Genomic DNA, 18,019 nt, shown 5'->3' with positions numbered 1-18,019 from the left:
CAACTAAATACAATAATTGCTATGCATAAGCAACTACACACTATGCAGTCACACACGCCACGTTGACACTTATAAAGCACTATACATTATCCAGTGTTGCCAAATACAAAACAAAAGAATAATGAAATGCGGCCGAACATACCGCCCACCTTGAAATATCATTTCAACACTACATATTATTCTACACATTACTCTACACTACACATTCTACATATTATTTTTCATTAAATGGAAGGTGAGAAATTTTTACAATTGGTCGTTTGAAGACACCTTTGCTAGTTTTAATAGTAACAGTTCTAACAATATTATCTACACCAGGATGAACAGCAACTACCCTTGCTAAATTCCAATGCTGAGGAGATGTCTTATCTTCCTTCACTAACACTAAATCATTGACCTTGATATTAGCATGTTTACACCACCATTTTGGCCTTTGTTGCAGCCGAGACAAATATTCTGTTTGCCAACGGTTCCAAAAATGTTGGACCAATCTTTGAGTTAATTGCCAGCGTGACAAATGATTGATTTTCAATTCACACAAATTTGGTTCAGGTATTGCTACTAATGCATCGTGAATTAAAAAATGACCAGGAGTTAGCACCTGATAGTCATTAGGATCAGAAGATAGAGCAGTTAATGGTCTAGAATTTAAACATGCTTCAATCTGACACAAAACTGTATACATTTCTTCAAATGTGAGTATAGTGTTACCAACTACACGTCTCAAGTGGTACTTGACAGACTTTACACCAGCTTCCCATATGCCTCCAAAGTGAGGTGAGGATGGTGGATTAAAATGCCAATTTATAGATTGCATACTGAGGTAATTACATACAGACTCTTTTGAATCACCATTCGTTACAAGTTTCAGTAAGGATTTTAATTCTCTGTTTGCACCTATGAAATTTGAACCACAATCACTGTAGATATCAGTAGGTTTTCCCCTTCTAGCTATAAAACGTTTCAAAGCTGCAATAAATGACTCTGTTGAAGCATCACTTACCAATTCTAAATGGATTGCTTTGACACTGAAACAAATGAAGAGTGCTACATAACCTTTGAACAATTTTGAATTTCGACTTTTCATATTTTTTAACATTAGTGGACCAGCATAATCTAAACCGCAATGCAAAAATGGACGAGTTGGTGTTACTCTACCAACAGGAAGTTGACCCATTAATTGAGAGGCTGTTACACTTGACTGTTTGTGACATGTTACACAACCTTTTACAATCTTCCTTACAAAGTCACGACCACCAATAATCCAAAACTTTTGTTGCAAAACAGATAAAAGTAACTGTGAACCTGCATGAAGATGCTTTTTATGTTCAGATTTTACAAGAAGTTCTGTAATTCTAGCATGTTTTGGAAGTAAGATAGGATATTTGAAATCATATGTTACATTAGCATTTTGCAAGCGACCTCCAACTCTCATGACATCATTTTCATCAAGAAATGGATTTAAACACAATAGTTTGCTATTATAAGGCAAAGGTTTTTTCATACGTAAGTATTTTATCTCAAGTGGATATTCTGATTCTTGAGCTTGTTTTATCCAATGCATTAATGCATTTGACAACTCCTTTGTAGTTAATGGTCCACTACATCTTAACTCCTGTTTACTTTTACTATTCCTAATAAATCTTTTACACCACCCACACAGCAAGGAATATTTCCTCAATCAAAAGAAAATATTTTCCTTGGTTTCCAAACGATTTTCCTTCTCTGGACATTTCCATGCTGGTTTCCCCAATGTATTCCGAATATTTCCCGAAAATATTTTCCCAAAAATGTTTGTAAAACATTTTAGAAATTACCTGGAGTACATTTTGAGAATGCTTGCCGGAAAGTAAAACCAGGAAAATATTCACAAAATATATTAGAAATATTGTTTTGGATCTAATTTAATATCTTTTCACTGTTGAGAAGGGAAATATTTTCGAAATGATACTAAAAATGTTTTCCATATATGATGCGGAAAGCAATGAAACGAAATATATTCCACATATTTAAAAAATGTTTTCTAATACGTTATTTGTAATATTTTCTATTTTTACGAGAAAACGTATTAAATATATATTTTTAAAAACATTTAGAATATTTTAAAAATAAATTATTTCGTAATATAAGAAATATTTTTCAGAAATGTTTTAAAAAGGTTTACTTAATTTTTACAAAAGTATTTTGGTAATCTTCTCCTATAACTTAAATTAATTATTTTCGTATGATATTTTAGTATTATTTCCAGAATATTTTATGAAATTTTGAATATAAAACTTTAAAACAGGTAAAAGAAAACATTAAAAATGAATAGAAAATGTATTCCATTGTGTTTTGGAAGATATTTTGTGTCTTTAGTGAACAACATTTTCTGATATAGGTCTATTATAGAAACATTTTTACATGTTTTCAGAATATACTCTTCCGTTACTGGAGAAAACATATTCCTTGTTATATCTGAGAAGTATCCCAAATATATGCCGGAACTATTTTTTAAAATGTGTTTGGAGAACATTTAATTAACTACGGGAAGCAGTGGCGTTAAATAAGCTTTCCGGGCTTAATCCTCCCCCGAAATTGTTTTACTATATTAAAGTAAATGAAATATCCTGCACAATTTTCACATTTTCAGGAATAAAGTTAGCAAAGATTCCCTCCACGAAACAAAATCGTAAATATGCCACTGAACAGGATGTGCTTTTTTAGAACGTTAGTAGGAAAATAATGTATGGAAAATTGTCACAAATTGTAATAGAAATATTGTGTTGAATGTAATGTAATATGTTTTCAATGTTGAGAGCAGCGGTAAAAGTGGATCTGAAAAGGTTGGGGGACGGTAGGTAGCGGAAGACGTCACGCCGTTCACCCTGCCTATCTTTGCCCATTGTATTTTTTTTTTAGGAACTGGGTAGACGCCGTATATATTTTCTCGAGGTGGGGGCGGCGTCCCCCCGTACTTTTACACCTAGTTGAGAGAGAAAATGTTTTCTAAGTAACACAAAAAATGTTTTACATACATGATAAAGGAAACAGAATAGGCCTATAAACAGAATAAAATGTTTTCCAACATATCATTTACATTCTTTTCTATTGTTACAAGAAAACATATGAAATATAATTTTAAAAATATTTCGAATATTTTAAAAATAAATTCGTTCGTAATCCAGTGTGTGAGATTGCTAATTAGCATCGCTACATCAACCGTCATTTGTTTATCAAAGGTACCAGCATTCCTTGCGCGCTATGTTGAATTCACAAGTCAAGAGAAGAAGGAATATTTAAAAAATAAATAAATAAAATAAAATAAATCTCACTATTTCAGTCATGTTGAAGAAGATATCTTTATATAGAAAAAGTAATAGTGAAGACGATGATTATGTATATTCCTCGTAATATTCCTTTAACTGAAGAAGATATATGGGAACTTACGGAAATAATCAGCTGAGTTTAACTACCAAACACAACACATAAACTAAAAGAAGACTTTTCCGAAGTCGGAGGCACACTTCAACACTGTTAATAGTGAAGAAGAAAGAAAGAAAGACAAGAAAAGTCGGTAAGTATAACGATTACTTAAAATAATTTAGTTTTATTGTCTGTATAAGTGATTGAGTGTCTGTATAGTATACATGAAGCTGCATCAGTTTCCGAATAAGCAGGACGCTCATACTTTTAGGGATTATTCATTGAGTATGTACGAACTTACAAAGGGGGTAACAAAGCGAATTTATTTACTTATCGACTGATACGAAAATAAAAAAAGAACGTACCTGTACTTTATATCTGCATGTGTAGTGCCCTTGTACTTTATCTATGACTATGTGTGTGTGGAGGGGGGGATTTAACGCATATCGCATGTCTTGTGCATATGGGTACTTCTTATATTGCACTACGTAGAAAATTTATGGTATTTCATGAAGAAATGGTAATAGAACACAGAAGAAACGCAGATCAGGGGGTTCTCATGTATACTATGTATTATCGAGAAATTTATGTTTACAAATAATTAAAGGTATGGGATGCTAGATTTCTGTTTTTCATCTCTATACATAAAATACCGTGAAGGTTTACTTTTGGCTCACCAGTCGAAATAATTGCTGAAAAATAGATTCTTTTAATAATTTTCTTTTTATTGTCGGATTGAGTATAGCCCGCTCCCCCCAGTGATTTTTAACGAATCATAGTGATTCTAGCGATTCATACTAGTTCATAATGAATCGGAATCGCATGTTATAAAGATTTAAGATGTAAGTCTTGCGGTAAGGAAGCTTTAGTATAAGTAGTAGTAGTAGCTTTAGTAGCCGCAGTGGATTGAGTATAGCCCGCTCCCCCCAGTGATTTTTAACGAATCATATTGATTCTAACGATTCATACTAGTTCATAATGAATAGGAATAGCATGTTATAAACATTTAAGATGTAAATGTTGTGGTAAGGAAGTTTTAGTATAAGTAGTAGTAGTAGTAGTAGTAGTAGTAGCGGTAGTAGCAGTAGCAGTAGCAGTAGTAGTAGTAGTTAGTAGCAATAGTAGTAGTAGTAGTAGTAGTAGTAGTAGTAGTAGGAACGGGTTAGAAGCCCCGCAGGGGTTAGTTGGATTTTGTTCTCCATATAAGTAGTAGTAGTGACTCTTCCAGTTCCAGTGACAAAGAACTGGGGGGAGCGGGCTATACACAAGCCGCGGTAGTAGTAATAGTAGCAGTAGTAGTAGTAGTTAGTAGCAATAGTAGTAGTGGTGGTGGTAGTTACTAGCAATAGTAGTAGGAACGGGTTAGAAGCCCCGCAGGGGTTGGTTTGGTTCTGTTCTCGATATAAGTAGTAGTAGTACTGACTCTTCCAGTTCCGGTGACAAAGAACTGGGGGGAGCGGGCTATACACAAGCCTTATTGTCTCCTAAAGATTTGCGCTAGGCGATTTGAAATACGTCACATGGAATAGATAAAATTCAAAAGGAGCGTCAGAAGTAATTGTCGAAAAAGTATAGTTATTCTTTTATGATTTGCGTATATATAGGTATACGTTGCCGGATGTATGACGTAAAAACTACAGTGCAAAAAATATAAATCAGCCTGTACTACGTGGCCACTAAAAAGCACCAATAGGCAGGGATGTAGAACACAGGTTCCTCTTCCCATTTATCTGTAATAAAGACAGAAATCAACGTGCCCTGCGGGGCTCTAACCCGCCTTCACTTGCTAACGCTCGCTCCGCAATACTATGTGAATTAAATATTTTACTTTGGTACAGAAAAGAAACATCTATTAACCTATATGGGGGACCTGGGTTCTAGAAGCTTCCCGCACCAATACTGTCTGAGTCAGAGCATTGCGAAGTTGGAGGTCAGCAGAAGCGAGGGGATGCTTCAAAAGGGAAAATAAGCGGGCAAGTCTTTACTTTAGTCAAGGCAGTGACAATGACCAATTGATCTGAACCGGTTTCTGCAGTTACAGATTCCAATAAGGCAGTGGCGTAGGGAAGGGGGGGCAGAGGGGCCGGCCCCCCCAAAGAGGTCCGACAATGTATTTTGCTACTTTGATGTTTGTAATTTCTCTATATATACCTATAACAGCACTTGCCCCCCCCCCAACACACATCCTGGCTACGCTACTGCAAGAAGGAAAGAGAAAAGAACGTGCCTTGCGGGGCTTTAACCCGCCTTCACTCGCTAATGCTCATTCGGCAATACTATGTACTGACATAATATCACTGCCTTGCTCAAAGTAAAGAGTTTAAAAAGATGCGTACATTACCATTTTTATGACAGGTTATAATAATTCTGCGTGCAGTTTTACTTCTGGTGTGCCACTCGAAAGCAGTGTTTCTTTCAAAAGTAATGTTCCGGGGGCATTGCTCGTGCTATTCTAGTTACTATTATAAACGTATTATTTTGGTCTGCTCCGGGGAGCCACTGCCCTCCCAAAGACAAGTCTGGAAGAAGCACTGCTCGAAATACTTAGTGAAATATAATTCTTTCGCTACTTTCCTTCTTGTTGTCTATTTAATGATTTTCGCCAAGCGACGTATAAATTTTTCACTTATAAATTCAAGGGGACCATCAGAATTAATTGTCGAAAAATTACAATTCTTTTACGATTTGCGTATTTATACTGATTCCTGATGTGTGGATAAGAAGCCCAAAAAATACAAACCAATCTGTGTTACGGGGCTACTAGAAAGCACGAATGCCATCTAACCGAGTCAGGGAGGGTGAAGGCGGGGGGGCCGAGGGGATGCTTCCGAAGGGAGTAGGCACGTACATTTCTATTTTGGTGACGGGATAATTGCGCGTATATTACCATTTTAATGACGTATTTACGATTTTTTTCACGGGAGAAGGGCTTGGCTAACTTTGTTCTCCAAGATAATTCATTTACTTTAATATAGTAAGTACAATTTCAAGGGGCTTAAGCCCGGAAGCCCCCCTTAAATATATCACTGGGTTATAATAATTCTTGATTTCTCTCGAGCAGACGTTTACGCCGAGAACATAATTTATAGATAAAATATGATGTGAAATATTTTTCGTGAAGGAATGAGAGTGTTAATGTAAGTTATTTCTATCATTGCACAGCTTATTGAAATGGATTTTGAATGCAAATAGGGTAGAAGTAAGCGGCGGGAATTTCCGGTTCATACGTCAGTTGTGAACATCTGCGATGGCCGTAATATAAACTTTTTTTTTTTAAGAATTGTGTAATAAAGAGAGAAGGATTATAAAGTTTCTACAGTCATGGTATGGTGAAGCGCGTAAAATCAACTGCGCAAAGTGTGGAAAAGATTTATTCAAGAAGAAAAATTCAGAACAGAGGCAATAGCCCTACATACACTATTTTCTGTCGTAAAGGTAAGAAAGAAAGGCGGTGTAACACTCGTGTATTAGCTGTGAAAGGTATTTTTTTTAGGATCGAAATTAAGTGTTTTTGAAGGTAAGAATAATTACAAATATTGTAAATGTTTTTGCACCATCCTCGTTTATGCGTACCCCCCTGCCTTGTCGCTGACGTGCCTGCTCGCTACGCTGTCGCTCGGGCCCCCCTGCTGTGCTTCTGCACTGACTCAGATAGCATGCGTGCTTTTTTACTGGCCACCTAACAGAAGTTGTTTCGCTTTTTCTTTTAGAGCCCCTCATTTAGTACATAGGGGGGCGCGGTTGCTCAGTGATAGAGCGTTCACCTCCGGTGCTTGGGGTCCCTGGTTCGATCCCAGCTCGTGCCGTGTGGACTTTCTCGTGGGTTTTCTCGGGGTTCTCCCGTTTCCTCCCACTTTCTTCATTTCTCATTATCACCGTCTCCTTTAGCCTAACCGACATGACCGTGGGATATTAAACTTAAGGATTTCTTTTCGTTTAGTGCATGTTCTGCAAAAAGAAACCGGAAGATGCAAGAAATGCGTCAAAATTTGGTAAAACAGTCTGCTTGAGTATTACCTAATTCTGCCTGCAGGTTTACTATTGGCGTGCCGCTCGAAATAATTAATGAAAAATTATAATTCTTTCGCTAATTTTCTTATTTTCTCTTAAATGGTTTGCGGCAGGCGACATGTAAATATTTCACCTGGCATATATAAAATTAAAGGGGGCCATCAGACTAGATTTGCCGAAAGATTACAATTATTCTTTTGCGATTTGCGTATATATATATATATATATATATATATATATATATATATATATGTGTGTGTGTGTGTGTGTGTGTGTATTGTATTGTGTTCAGGGTTTGCCCAATTGGGCCCAGCCCGGAAAAACCCACCTGGGTTTTTGAGCTTTTCGTTGGTATATTATTGGTGCAATTAAGGTGATCAAGTGATTGGAAGTTGTTCTTATTAGAGTTTGGACTTTCCTTGGGCGAATTAGTTGCTTTCGCGCTAAGATATACAACATTCAACGTAAGACCCGGGGGCGCGGTGGCTCAGTGGTAGAGCGTTCACCTCCAGTGCTTGGGGTCCCGGGTTCGATCCCAGCTCGCGCCGTGTGGACTTTGTGGTGGCAAATACCGTGCTCGTGGGTTTTCTCGGGGTTCTCCCGTTTCCTCCCACTTTCTTCATTCCACCATTTCACTCATTTCTCATTATCACCATCTCCTTTAGCCTAACCGCATAACCGTGGGACGTTAAACTTAAAGATTTCTTTTTTTTTCAACGTAAGACCTTTATAAAGTTCTGAATGCACTGAATGCATTAAAAAAGCCGTACCTTAGATTCAGAGTGGAAAGAATCATAGAAGTTGTCATTTGAAGAGGGATACACTATGTTTAAATTCTTGTAAAAAAAAAAAACTTTCTGGCGCCCTTTTTATTTTTCTTCGCTTTAAATACATACTATTGTGCCATGAATACTTCTCAGAATCATCTTCCTGTAAACTTTATTTCCCAAAAGCATGTACTACAAGCGCTGTTATAACATTTAAAACACTTTGAAAATCCTTATTTTACCAAAATGCGCAATTTTCCCATCTTCAAGTGACACGTTCCATTTAAGTGTCCGTGGAAGAGAGAGTTGAACATGTATAGAGTATATTTGAAGGGTAAGGGGAAAATAGAAGGAATGTCACAAAATTGTATTTTTGAGAAAACGGTGTTTTAATATCGAAAACCTCGTAAAAAGGCATAGGCTTAATCAAATCTTTTGCCTGTTTTTACATAGATATTTTTACATCTACGGATGCATATATATTTACAGGCAAATAGTACCAAAAGTCACCATCACATAAAACAAAGTACCCAATAAAGCACACACATGGACATTCCTTGTTTTTTCCCCTTACCTTTCATTTCACCCTTTTACTGAATTTTTGTGTTATGTTGGTAGTTTTCTTGAGTATTTCATGATTCATTCCTATATTCGCGATTTTTTGTATTCTTTGCAATGCAACGTTATCAAAATTATTCATTTGTATAAGACAAAATAATATGTATGACCTGCTCCGTGGGGAAAGAAATCAAGCAAGGTAGCGGTCATCAAGGCCTTAGTAACCACCTCGGCATTCACCTGGTACGACTGAGGGAAAAAGGATGATCGGGTCCAGATTTGAGATCAGAGCATTCGGAATGAGACGCTAGTTCTTCATCAACTCAAATGCTGCTACATGTTTTCAAATTATTATTATTTTTTTTTAATATTAGGTTTAATATTTATAAGATGCTATACTTTTTAAAAATAAATGTGTGACCGCTTCAACATGTTACAACGTCCGTAATTAAGCTACAGTCTAAGGTATGTCACTTTCAGCTGTAGCTGTTGTCTTTCTTGCCATTTACATTTTCTTCAGGATGTTACTTTTGTAACACAATATTGTCTTCACAAGCTGCTGTAGGTCCTACACAAACATTTTAAATATTTTTGTAAGTTTAAGATGTAATATTTGATCTTTAATCATTCCCTGCTGTTATTATGTTATTAAACGCTGTCTATTATTTTTATTTTCAGAAACTGTGTAACACAAGAGAAACGTAACTAACGATGAGATCGCGTAGATTATTGGGATTTGGCTTCAACATGTCATACAGAGACGAATAAGAAGATAAGTTAAGAATTCAGCTGCAGTTCCACAGAACTTGAACTGACAATTCGCAGCGTCGAAATTAGAGTTAGTTGTGGTAATCAAAAGTGAGATTATAAGTATTTCTGGTTATTCAGCAATGTGATATTTCTTGAAAGTAGCAAAAAAGTGACATTTCGTGAAAAGATCTATTCCCCATGCGCCGTAGATTTGTGGAACATATTTTCAGCAACATACATACACCGTAAACATTGTTGTTGTTGATTTTTATTGAATTAGTGTGTCAGTGACATAATTTCCTAGAACAAGTTTTTACAAGTTAAAATGTGAATTTCTGATATTTGAGAAGATTGTTCTTAATGTATAGAAACGAATAATACGAGCAGCATGAAGGTTCTGCTAAAGAGAATTTAAATAAATAAAGCCAGAATAGTGTACATTTATATTTTTATTTAACTACTAACCGATATAAACTGATATTATAGTGGACAGTGTAAATTATAACTACATAATGTTAGCTTGCTCTCATAATTTTAATTCCCCCCCCCTCAAAATCTTATTTATGCACAGAATGTTTCTGGGTGTTCCACTGCTACTACTGGTATGTGGCCACGCCGTGTATGTATGTTGGGGTGTCTTTTGTCATATTGCGAGGTTCAGACTGCAAATTAGAGCCTTCACAATCATCGCGTGCCAGTTTTCAAAGCGGCTATATTGGATTTATTACTTTTAAGATAGGAAAAGGATTGCCAACAATTGTTTCTTGAAATGGATGTCTAAACTTCAATCCTTTTCGTATTAAAAAAAATCCAATACAGCCGCTTTCAAAACTGGCAGGCGACGATTGTGAACACACTGATGTGCAGTTTGAATGTCGTAAGTCACATAAGACACCCCAACATATATGCACGGCGTGTCCACATACCAGTAGTACCAGTGAAACACCCAGAAACATTTTGTGTGTAAATAAGATTTTGAGTTTAAAAAAAATGCTTAAAATTATGAGAGCAAGTTAACATTATGTAGTTACAATTTACACTGTTTATTATTATTATAATAATAATAATTATTATTATTAGTAGTAGTAGTAGTGGTATTTTATTTTTATTTTGTTTTTAGTTATTTATCTATTTATTTATTTTTTTGGTCTGAGTCTGTGGGCCGCAATGGTTCCTCGTCATGAAGACAGAGTGAGGCAAAGACGTCTAAGCAGGTAAAATTGTACAGAAGAATCTTATGTTTCCTTCCAGCTGCTATGTCACAGCCTGGCCGTCTTGTTTTCAACCCACTATTTGTTCCCAGCAAGAAGCCGTTATACCGTATATGCAGAGTGACGCAAAAGTCCGGAGCCTATAGGCCAACTCGGTTACTATTGCAGGTATGGAAACACGGTAAGATATGTAAGGACTCTTAAATTCCAGCAACACTTTTGTTTTTGTACTAGTGTACCGCTCAATAAAGAAAATGCGTTACCATACATCATGTCGGGCTACACGAATGAAAGAATGTGTGGTTTGAAATTAGCTACACCGAGAAGAATTGAAAGGAGACACAGTGAAGGATAAACATGCAAATGCAACATCTACGCCAGAGGCGTAGCAACCACGGTGTTGGGGGGGGGATTAGATACGAAGGACGCGAAATTGTGTCTTGCACTATATTTTTCATTGTGTCTTTCCGTTCCCTTTGGTCCAAATAATTTCAAACCACACTTTCTTTCATTCGTTGTTGTCCAACAGTGGCAGCGTTGTACTTTTCGTTACTATTGGGCGGTATACTAATATAAAAACAAAACTTGCTGCATTTTAAAAATTTCCTTCTGTATCTTACCTTGTTTTCGTATCTGCAGTAGTAACCGAATTGGCCTATGGGCTTTGGGTTCTATCATGTACAGAAAATATTCTGTAAATATTTTGTCATGTACAGAAAATATTCCCTAAATATTTTGTCATGCACAGAAACTATTCTTTAAATATTTTCTGTGATGTACAAACAATATTCACTAAATATATTTTGTCATGTAAAGAAAATATTTTGGCATATGTAGGAAAATATTGTCTGCGTTATTGGTAAATAATTTTAAAATATTCCATGAGAAACATTTTAAAAACCATTCCGTTAACATTGTATAAAACGTTTCAAATACTTTTTCAGTAATGTTTGGAAATCGTACACGAAACATTTTTAGGAAAACTTTTCTAACGGCGTATAAAATATTTCTACGTTTTTGAGTGTATTTAGAGAATATTTTCAGTATTATGTGGAAAATGTTTTCAGCAACATATGGAATATATTTCCTTAAGGGAAGTAGGATACATTTTCTGAAGGAAAATGATGGCACGTTTTAGAAATGTTTTGAAAATATTTCATTGCTGTGTGGGCAAGCAGTAACACGAACTAACTTAGATAATGATGAGAATTTATCTACTATTGTATAGTCAACCTTAATGTGCATGTTAACAGTTGAAGACTTTTGCTCACATTGAACAGAATCTAGATTTTTGCAATTAATATTTACAATAGGTAACTCTGATTCCATCAACCACTTTGGCCCATTCCACCATAGTGAATAAGACTCTAATTGTGACGGATTCAAACCACGAGAACTACAATCAGCTGGGTTGTCTTTGCTCGATGTGTGCGCCCATTTAATAAAAATTGATTGTTGAATCTCAGATACTCGGTTAGCCACAAATGTTTTCCATTTACTCGGACATGAAGAAAGCCATGCTAACACAATAGTAGAATCTGTGTAACAGACAACCTGTTCAAACTTGATTAGCATTGCCTTAATGACCGTATTGACTAATCTACATAACAATACTGCAGCACACAATTCTAACCTAGGTATTGATATTTGCTTTATAGGGGCAACTTTGGTCTTTGCAGCAATCAGGTATACTTGCACATTTCCAGATGTATCTATAGAACGTACATATGCTACTGCAGCATACGCCTTTTCACTAGCATCTGAGAACCCAATTAGATCATATTTCACAATATTTTCAGAAGAAATACACCTTTTGATCTTAATCTGTCTCAACAATGGCAATTCTTGACAATATACTTCCCACGAGCGAGCAATATCATTTGGAAGTACGTCATCCCATTCAATTTTTAATTTCCATAATGATTGTAGCAACAATTTTGCAACAATGGATACTGGAGATAACCAACCAAGCGGATCATACAATTTTGCAATATCAGCTAGTAACATTCGTTTTGTCATTACTGACTTATAAGTGGGAACAACAATAGAAAATGAAAATGAATCACTTGATGGATTCCACTGTATACCTAAAGCTTTTACATTCTCATCTTCATTAAAACAAATTAACGATTGAGTTTCTCTTAAGTGAGAAGGTATACTATTTAACACATTCCTGTCGTTAGTAGACCATTTTCTTAATTCGAAACCACCTTTTTGTAATAATGCTGTTAATTCTGAGTACAATGCCATTGCCTCACTACTATCAGCTGCACCTGAAACTAAATTATCAACAAAGAAATCATTCATGACTAATTCTGCAGCTCTGGGATAACAATGACCTTCATCTACAGCTAACTGTTGCAAACACTTTACAGCCAGATATGGAGCCGAACTGGTTCCATAAGTAACCGTTAACAATCTAAAATCAGTAATAGGTTGGTCAACTGTTTCTCTCCACACTACTCTCTGGTAATCAGAATCAGTTTGTTCTACCTTAACTTGTCTGTACATTTTTGCTATATCAGCACACAATGCAATTGGATGAGTTCTGAACCTTAATATTAATGGGATAATATCATCTTGTAATTTTGGACTTACCATTAAGTTGTCATTGAGAGATACTCCACTACTAGTTTTAGCACTACCATCAAATACAACTCGCAATTTAGTGGTAGAACTACTTTAATTTAAGACACAATGTTGCGGCAGATAATAAGATTCAGATACAAGCTTATCAAGTTCTACATCAGGAATTTTTTCCATGTGACCTAAGTCTAAGTACTCCTTCATGAAACCGCAATATTGTTTACATAAATCAGGATCTTTCTGTAACTTACGTTCCATCTGGCATAATCGCTTTACTGCTGTGTCCCGTGATACACCTAGAGGCTCAACATTTTCTTTAAAAGGCAATTTTACAATATATTTGCCATCAACATCACGTTTGTAAGTTTCAGCAAAATACTGCTCACATGTTTGCTCTTCAACGGATAAATGTTGTACAGTTGGCAACTCCTCTACTTCCCAGAATCTTTGCAATGTTTTATTGAGATCAACAGAAACAAAATATGACTGAACACTTGATGTGTTATTCGTTAAGTTAATCTGACCACACAATACCCAACCTAACACCGTTTCAATGGCAGACGGAGCTCCATTCGTACTTACGTGTCTCCCACTGAGCAACAATAATGGGAAAACATCAGCACCTAATAACACATCAATAGGGCCGCTTTTATTAAACTGTGGATCTGCTAAGTTTACTTGTTTCACAATTTCCCAATTACCTATATTTTGAATACTTACTCTGGGTAAGTTACTTGTGATTCTTGGGACTACTATTGCTTTAGTATGAATATTATTATTACTGTACAATGACCGAAAACACAAATCAACTATTGCATGAGAATTTCCAACGTTAGAACCAGTAACACCTGATATGCTCATATTTATTTTCTCTTTGTTTATGCGTAATTTCTGGACGCAGCGTTCAGTTACAAACGATAATTCACTACCACAGTCGATAAGAGCACGAAATTGTATCAACTTATTTGCATTATCTTTGATATTTATGACAGCGGTGGACAACAACACCTGAGGAATTAGTTTTTGATTTATAGAATGAGAACAATTTACTTGATCTACTTTATCCTTCTTTTCAAAATGCAATAAAGTATGATGTTTTTTGTTGTAAGTGTGGCAACCCTGCTTCACACTACACTTATTCACGGAACAATTTAAGGTCAAACAATTGAAACAAGGCGAATTCTTTTTCACAAAACTATGCCTATCATTCACTGACATATTTATGAACTCTTGACATTTATATAGCTTGTGGTTATTTTTACACATGATACACGACACAATTGGACTTGAATGATGCACTAACGTGTTGCTCTTTTTGTTTGTTTTTAAAGCAGACGTGTCTGCCGGTGACCTTGCACTCACTGCAGCTAATGCTTTGGCACGTTGTAATATGAACTCTTTCAGCTGGTCGAAAGTTGGTTGTTCGTTTTTCTTCAATGAAAGCTCCCATTGTTTTCTGGTGTTCTTATCTAGCTTCTCACCCACATGATAAATTAAAATCACATCCCAATGTTCCACTGGAAGGCCCAAGGATTTAAGTTCACACACACACTGAACACTATTGTCAACCAATCTTCGTAACTCACCTGATGACTCATTCTTCACAGCTGGTTGAGTAATCAACTTGCTCAAAATATGATTTGCTAGCTCCCTCACGTCTTCATATCTTGATTTAAGTAACTCCCATGCTACTTTATAGTTATCATCAGATATGGAAATAGACTGCAACAATACAGCAGGTTCTCCTGATACAGCTGTCTTCAAATACTGCAACTTTTGAGCATTTCCTAACCGATTGCTATTATGAACAGCACCAACAAATAAGTCACGAAACGATAGCCAATCTTGCGCTCTACCACAAAATGTAGGGAGTTCTAAGTCTGGCAACTTCACATCTGTGCACTGTTTATTAGATGTATTTACCTGTTCAGTATTAGGTGACTGCATATTGTACAAAATTTCTAAGACAGAGTCCAACTTATTTTGCACTTCATTAAATTCTCCGTCATATTTTGCAAACTCACTTTCACCACCCACAGAAATGAACTTTGTAATGAGCTCTGTGCAATCGCCATGTAATTGCGTAGCACGTTCAGTGTACAGCTTGATACTGAAGTTAGGCTTGTCTTTATTCTCGTTCACTTTATGTATTAACCTTGTCACTTCACGTTTAAGTACAGTTTTCTTACCTATGAGTTCTTCCATTGTTATAATTCTGCACCACTTTGACAATGCACTACAAAATGAAGATACTGCGCCACAAGTTCGCAAACCACGCACATGCACAACTGGAACAAAATCCGGCCTGGAGGACCACTTTAATGTTCGTGGACTGTATTATTTTGAACACAAAGTTCGTTGTACAATATACTATTTATTATATTGTAAACACACAACTAAATACAATAATTGCTATGCATAAGCAACTACACACTATGCAGTCACACACGCCACGTTGACACTTATAAAGCACTATACATTATCCAGTGTTGCCAAATACAAAACAAAAGAATAATGAAATGCGGCCGAACACACCATGACAACACAGTGGTGTCAATCGTAATACTCGGTGAAACACCCTTCATTTCCTATGGCGACGTAGCCAGTAAGTGAGAGCGGTGCTTATTTTTCTCACAGAGTAATTGTTGCTCTCACTTATTGACGTACGTAGCCACATGAAATAAGGGTGTTACACCCAATATTGCAATTGACATCACAGTCTTGTCATGGTGTTCCCAATAGAAAGTATTTTATCCTCGTTTTCTCCTTATATCTGGACTTGGCTTTTTTCAGTGTAGCTAAATGGTATGGATCGAGCTTAAGGCGGTCGATTGTCAAACTAAAACAATTGAAATGTAATTAGTGTGTAATTAGGACTTTTAATTAAGCACGGTTACCCATCATACGAGTCAGATAAAATATCTATGTAAACAAACAGAATAACGGAAGAAAAAGATATCGGCCATTTTCTACTACTGTTACATATCCTGGTAAGCATCCCCTGAGATCCCATGGTTCCCAGCCAATCGATTCTGTATTTTAAAGTCAACGCCAATAGCAGTATCACCATTTATCTTAGCGACCGCCAAAATTATGAATTTGACACTAATATGGGTCATTTTGCATTATTTTTACATTTCTCGGTATTATCCAGGTGACTCCCGGCAAAAAGCCGAATGGTATGAATTTGGAAGTTAATGCGATCCGAATTTCACCATTAAGCTCAGCGACCGCGAAAACTGAATTGACACTAATATCAGTCAATACTATTTTTACATGTCCCTGTAAACGCCCCTGAGACACCTTGGTTCCCAGCCGATGGCGGCCGTATTTTGAACTGAACGTTTGTGGGAGTATCACCATTGATCTCAGCGACCGCGAAAACTATGAATTCGACACAAATATCGGTCATTCTAATACATTTTCATATATCGGTAACCACCCTACAAGTGCCCCTAAAAGCACAAGATTTGCTAGGCTTGTGACATTTAGGTGTCCCAGCTACTTTTTAGGTACCCGAAACTTGGCACATATGATATTCATGTGCTAAGTATGTACTTCAGCTACTTACAGTTTTAGGTACTTGTTACACCTAATTGATATTTGCAACTATGTACCACAAATATAGCATTTAAATACCTGGCTCAGTTTTGCACTCTAACAGCCATATTTTTCAATGTCGTCACTTACATATATCTGTCATGTTCTAGGTACGTTCTTTAGGTACATTATGTTTCTGATATCCTAACAGCACAAGATGTGCTAGACATGCGCCATTTAGGTGTTCTAAATTCATCTCCCACATTTGATGCATTTGTTACTTCTTTTTTTAAGCAAGAAACGCATCAACGATCATTTGAAAGTGAATATGTAAAAAAACATGAAATAAAGTAAATAGACACTCTTCATTTTGTTATAAAATTACATGGCGAGCAGATTTTATCTGATCCCAAAAAGATTATCGTCGATATACGGGGTTAAAGGAACACTCTGATTAGCCAAATTCAAAAGACCTCAACAATTTATCCCTCTACAGCGACGTTCTCTTCAATTCCGTGGCCAAATCGGAAGAGCACGAATCCAAAATGTTCGTAGTTCGCGCACACCCTGGGACACATTTTTTTACATCTTTAAAATGTTTTTTCAGACTCTCCTTAATGTAAACACACTACGAATATAAACGATTTAACATATTTTGAAGGACTAATTTTGTGGTTCGTTGACGCTTACGTCATGGAGAACATACCTGGAACATAGGCACATTCCCCAGGTACATGTCAGGGATGTGCGAGGGACGGACATAGACTGTGATTATCACTTGCCACCCATGTGATTTCTCTCTCACAGGTACACTCATGTCCAAAATTATTGTCGCATGTCTATTAATATATTTTTCTAGGAATATAATTTGATAACGAATTCCTCCGGTATTTCTTATAATGTTAGTATGTGTATAATCAGCAAAAACATGTATGTGGCATATTTTATGTTAAAAAAGCTGTAAATAAGAACAATATAACGAAAATAAAATTTTCTTATCGATTTAGCAACATTTCATTTTACTCGTTATAATTTTCGTATTAATAATTCTTTTCCTATGACATTTACCACAAAAATACATTATCCAATTATTCACATAGTATCACTATTAAATGTGCCCTGCAAAATCATTATCAAATTATATTCTTACAAGAAGACAATTATAGATATGCGACAATAATTTTGGACATG

The 18,019-nt window shown here is 36.0% G+C and overlaps 3 protein-coding genes across 3 annotated transcripts; all 3 read right to left on the bottom strand.

Annotated features, from left to right (window-relative positions):
- Nucleotides 1-214: 214 nt before the first annotated feature.
- LOC145670079 (uncharacterized) lies at nt 215-1,564 on the bottom strand. The gene has a single exon (XM_081738444.1). It carries the CDS (start codon nt 1,562-1,564, stop codon nt 215-217), a length of 1,350 nt encoding a protein of 449 aa, XP_081594570.1.
- An 8,570-nt stretch (nt 1,565-10,134) lies between these two features.
- LOC145670078 (uncharacterized) lies at nt 10,135-13,303 on the bottom strand. Its single transcript, XM_081738443.1, has 2 exons — nt 11,895-13,303; nt 10,135-10,153 (listed from the first exon to the last, which is right to left on the bottom strand). The coding sequence occupies exons 1-2, from the start codon at nt 13,301-13,303 to the stop codon at nt 10,135-10,137; spliced, it is 1,428 nt and encodes a 475-aa protein (XP_081594569.1).
- Nucleotides 13,304-13,384: 81 nt separating this feature from the next.
- LOC145670077 (uncharacterized) lies at nt 13,385-15,493 on the bottom strand. The gene has a single exon (XM_081738442.1). It carries the CDS (start codon nt 15,491-15,493, stop codon nt 13,385-13,387), a length of 2,109 nt encoding a protein of 702 aa, XP_081594568.1.
- Nucleotides 15,494-18,019: the final 2,526 nt, after the last annotated feature.

Source organism: Thermobia domestica, chromosome 14 (genome assembly GCF_964235325.1).
Source record: "Thermobia domestica chromosome 14, izTheDome1.hap1.1, whole genome shotgun sequence".
Classification (NCBI taxonomy): domain Eukaryota; kingdom Metazoa; phylum Arthropoda; class Insecta; order Zygentoma; family Lepismatidae; genus Thermobia; species Thermobia domestica.
Note: the sequence above shows the minus strand (reverse complement) of the source record. Positions and strands in the feature narration are given on the sequence as shown.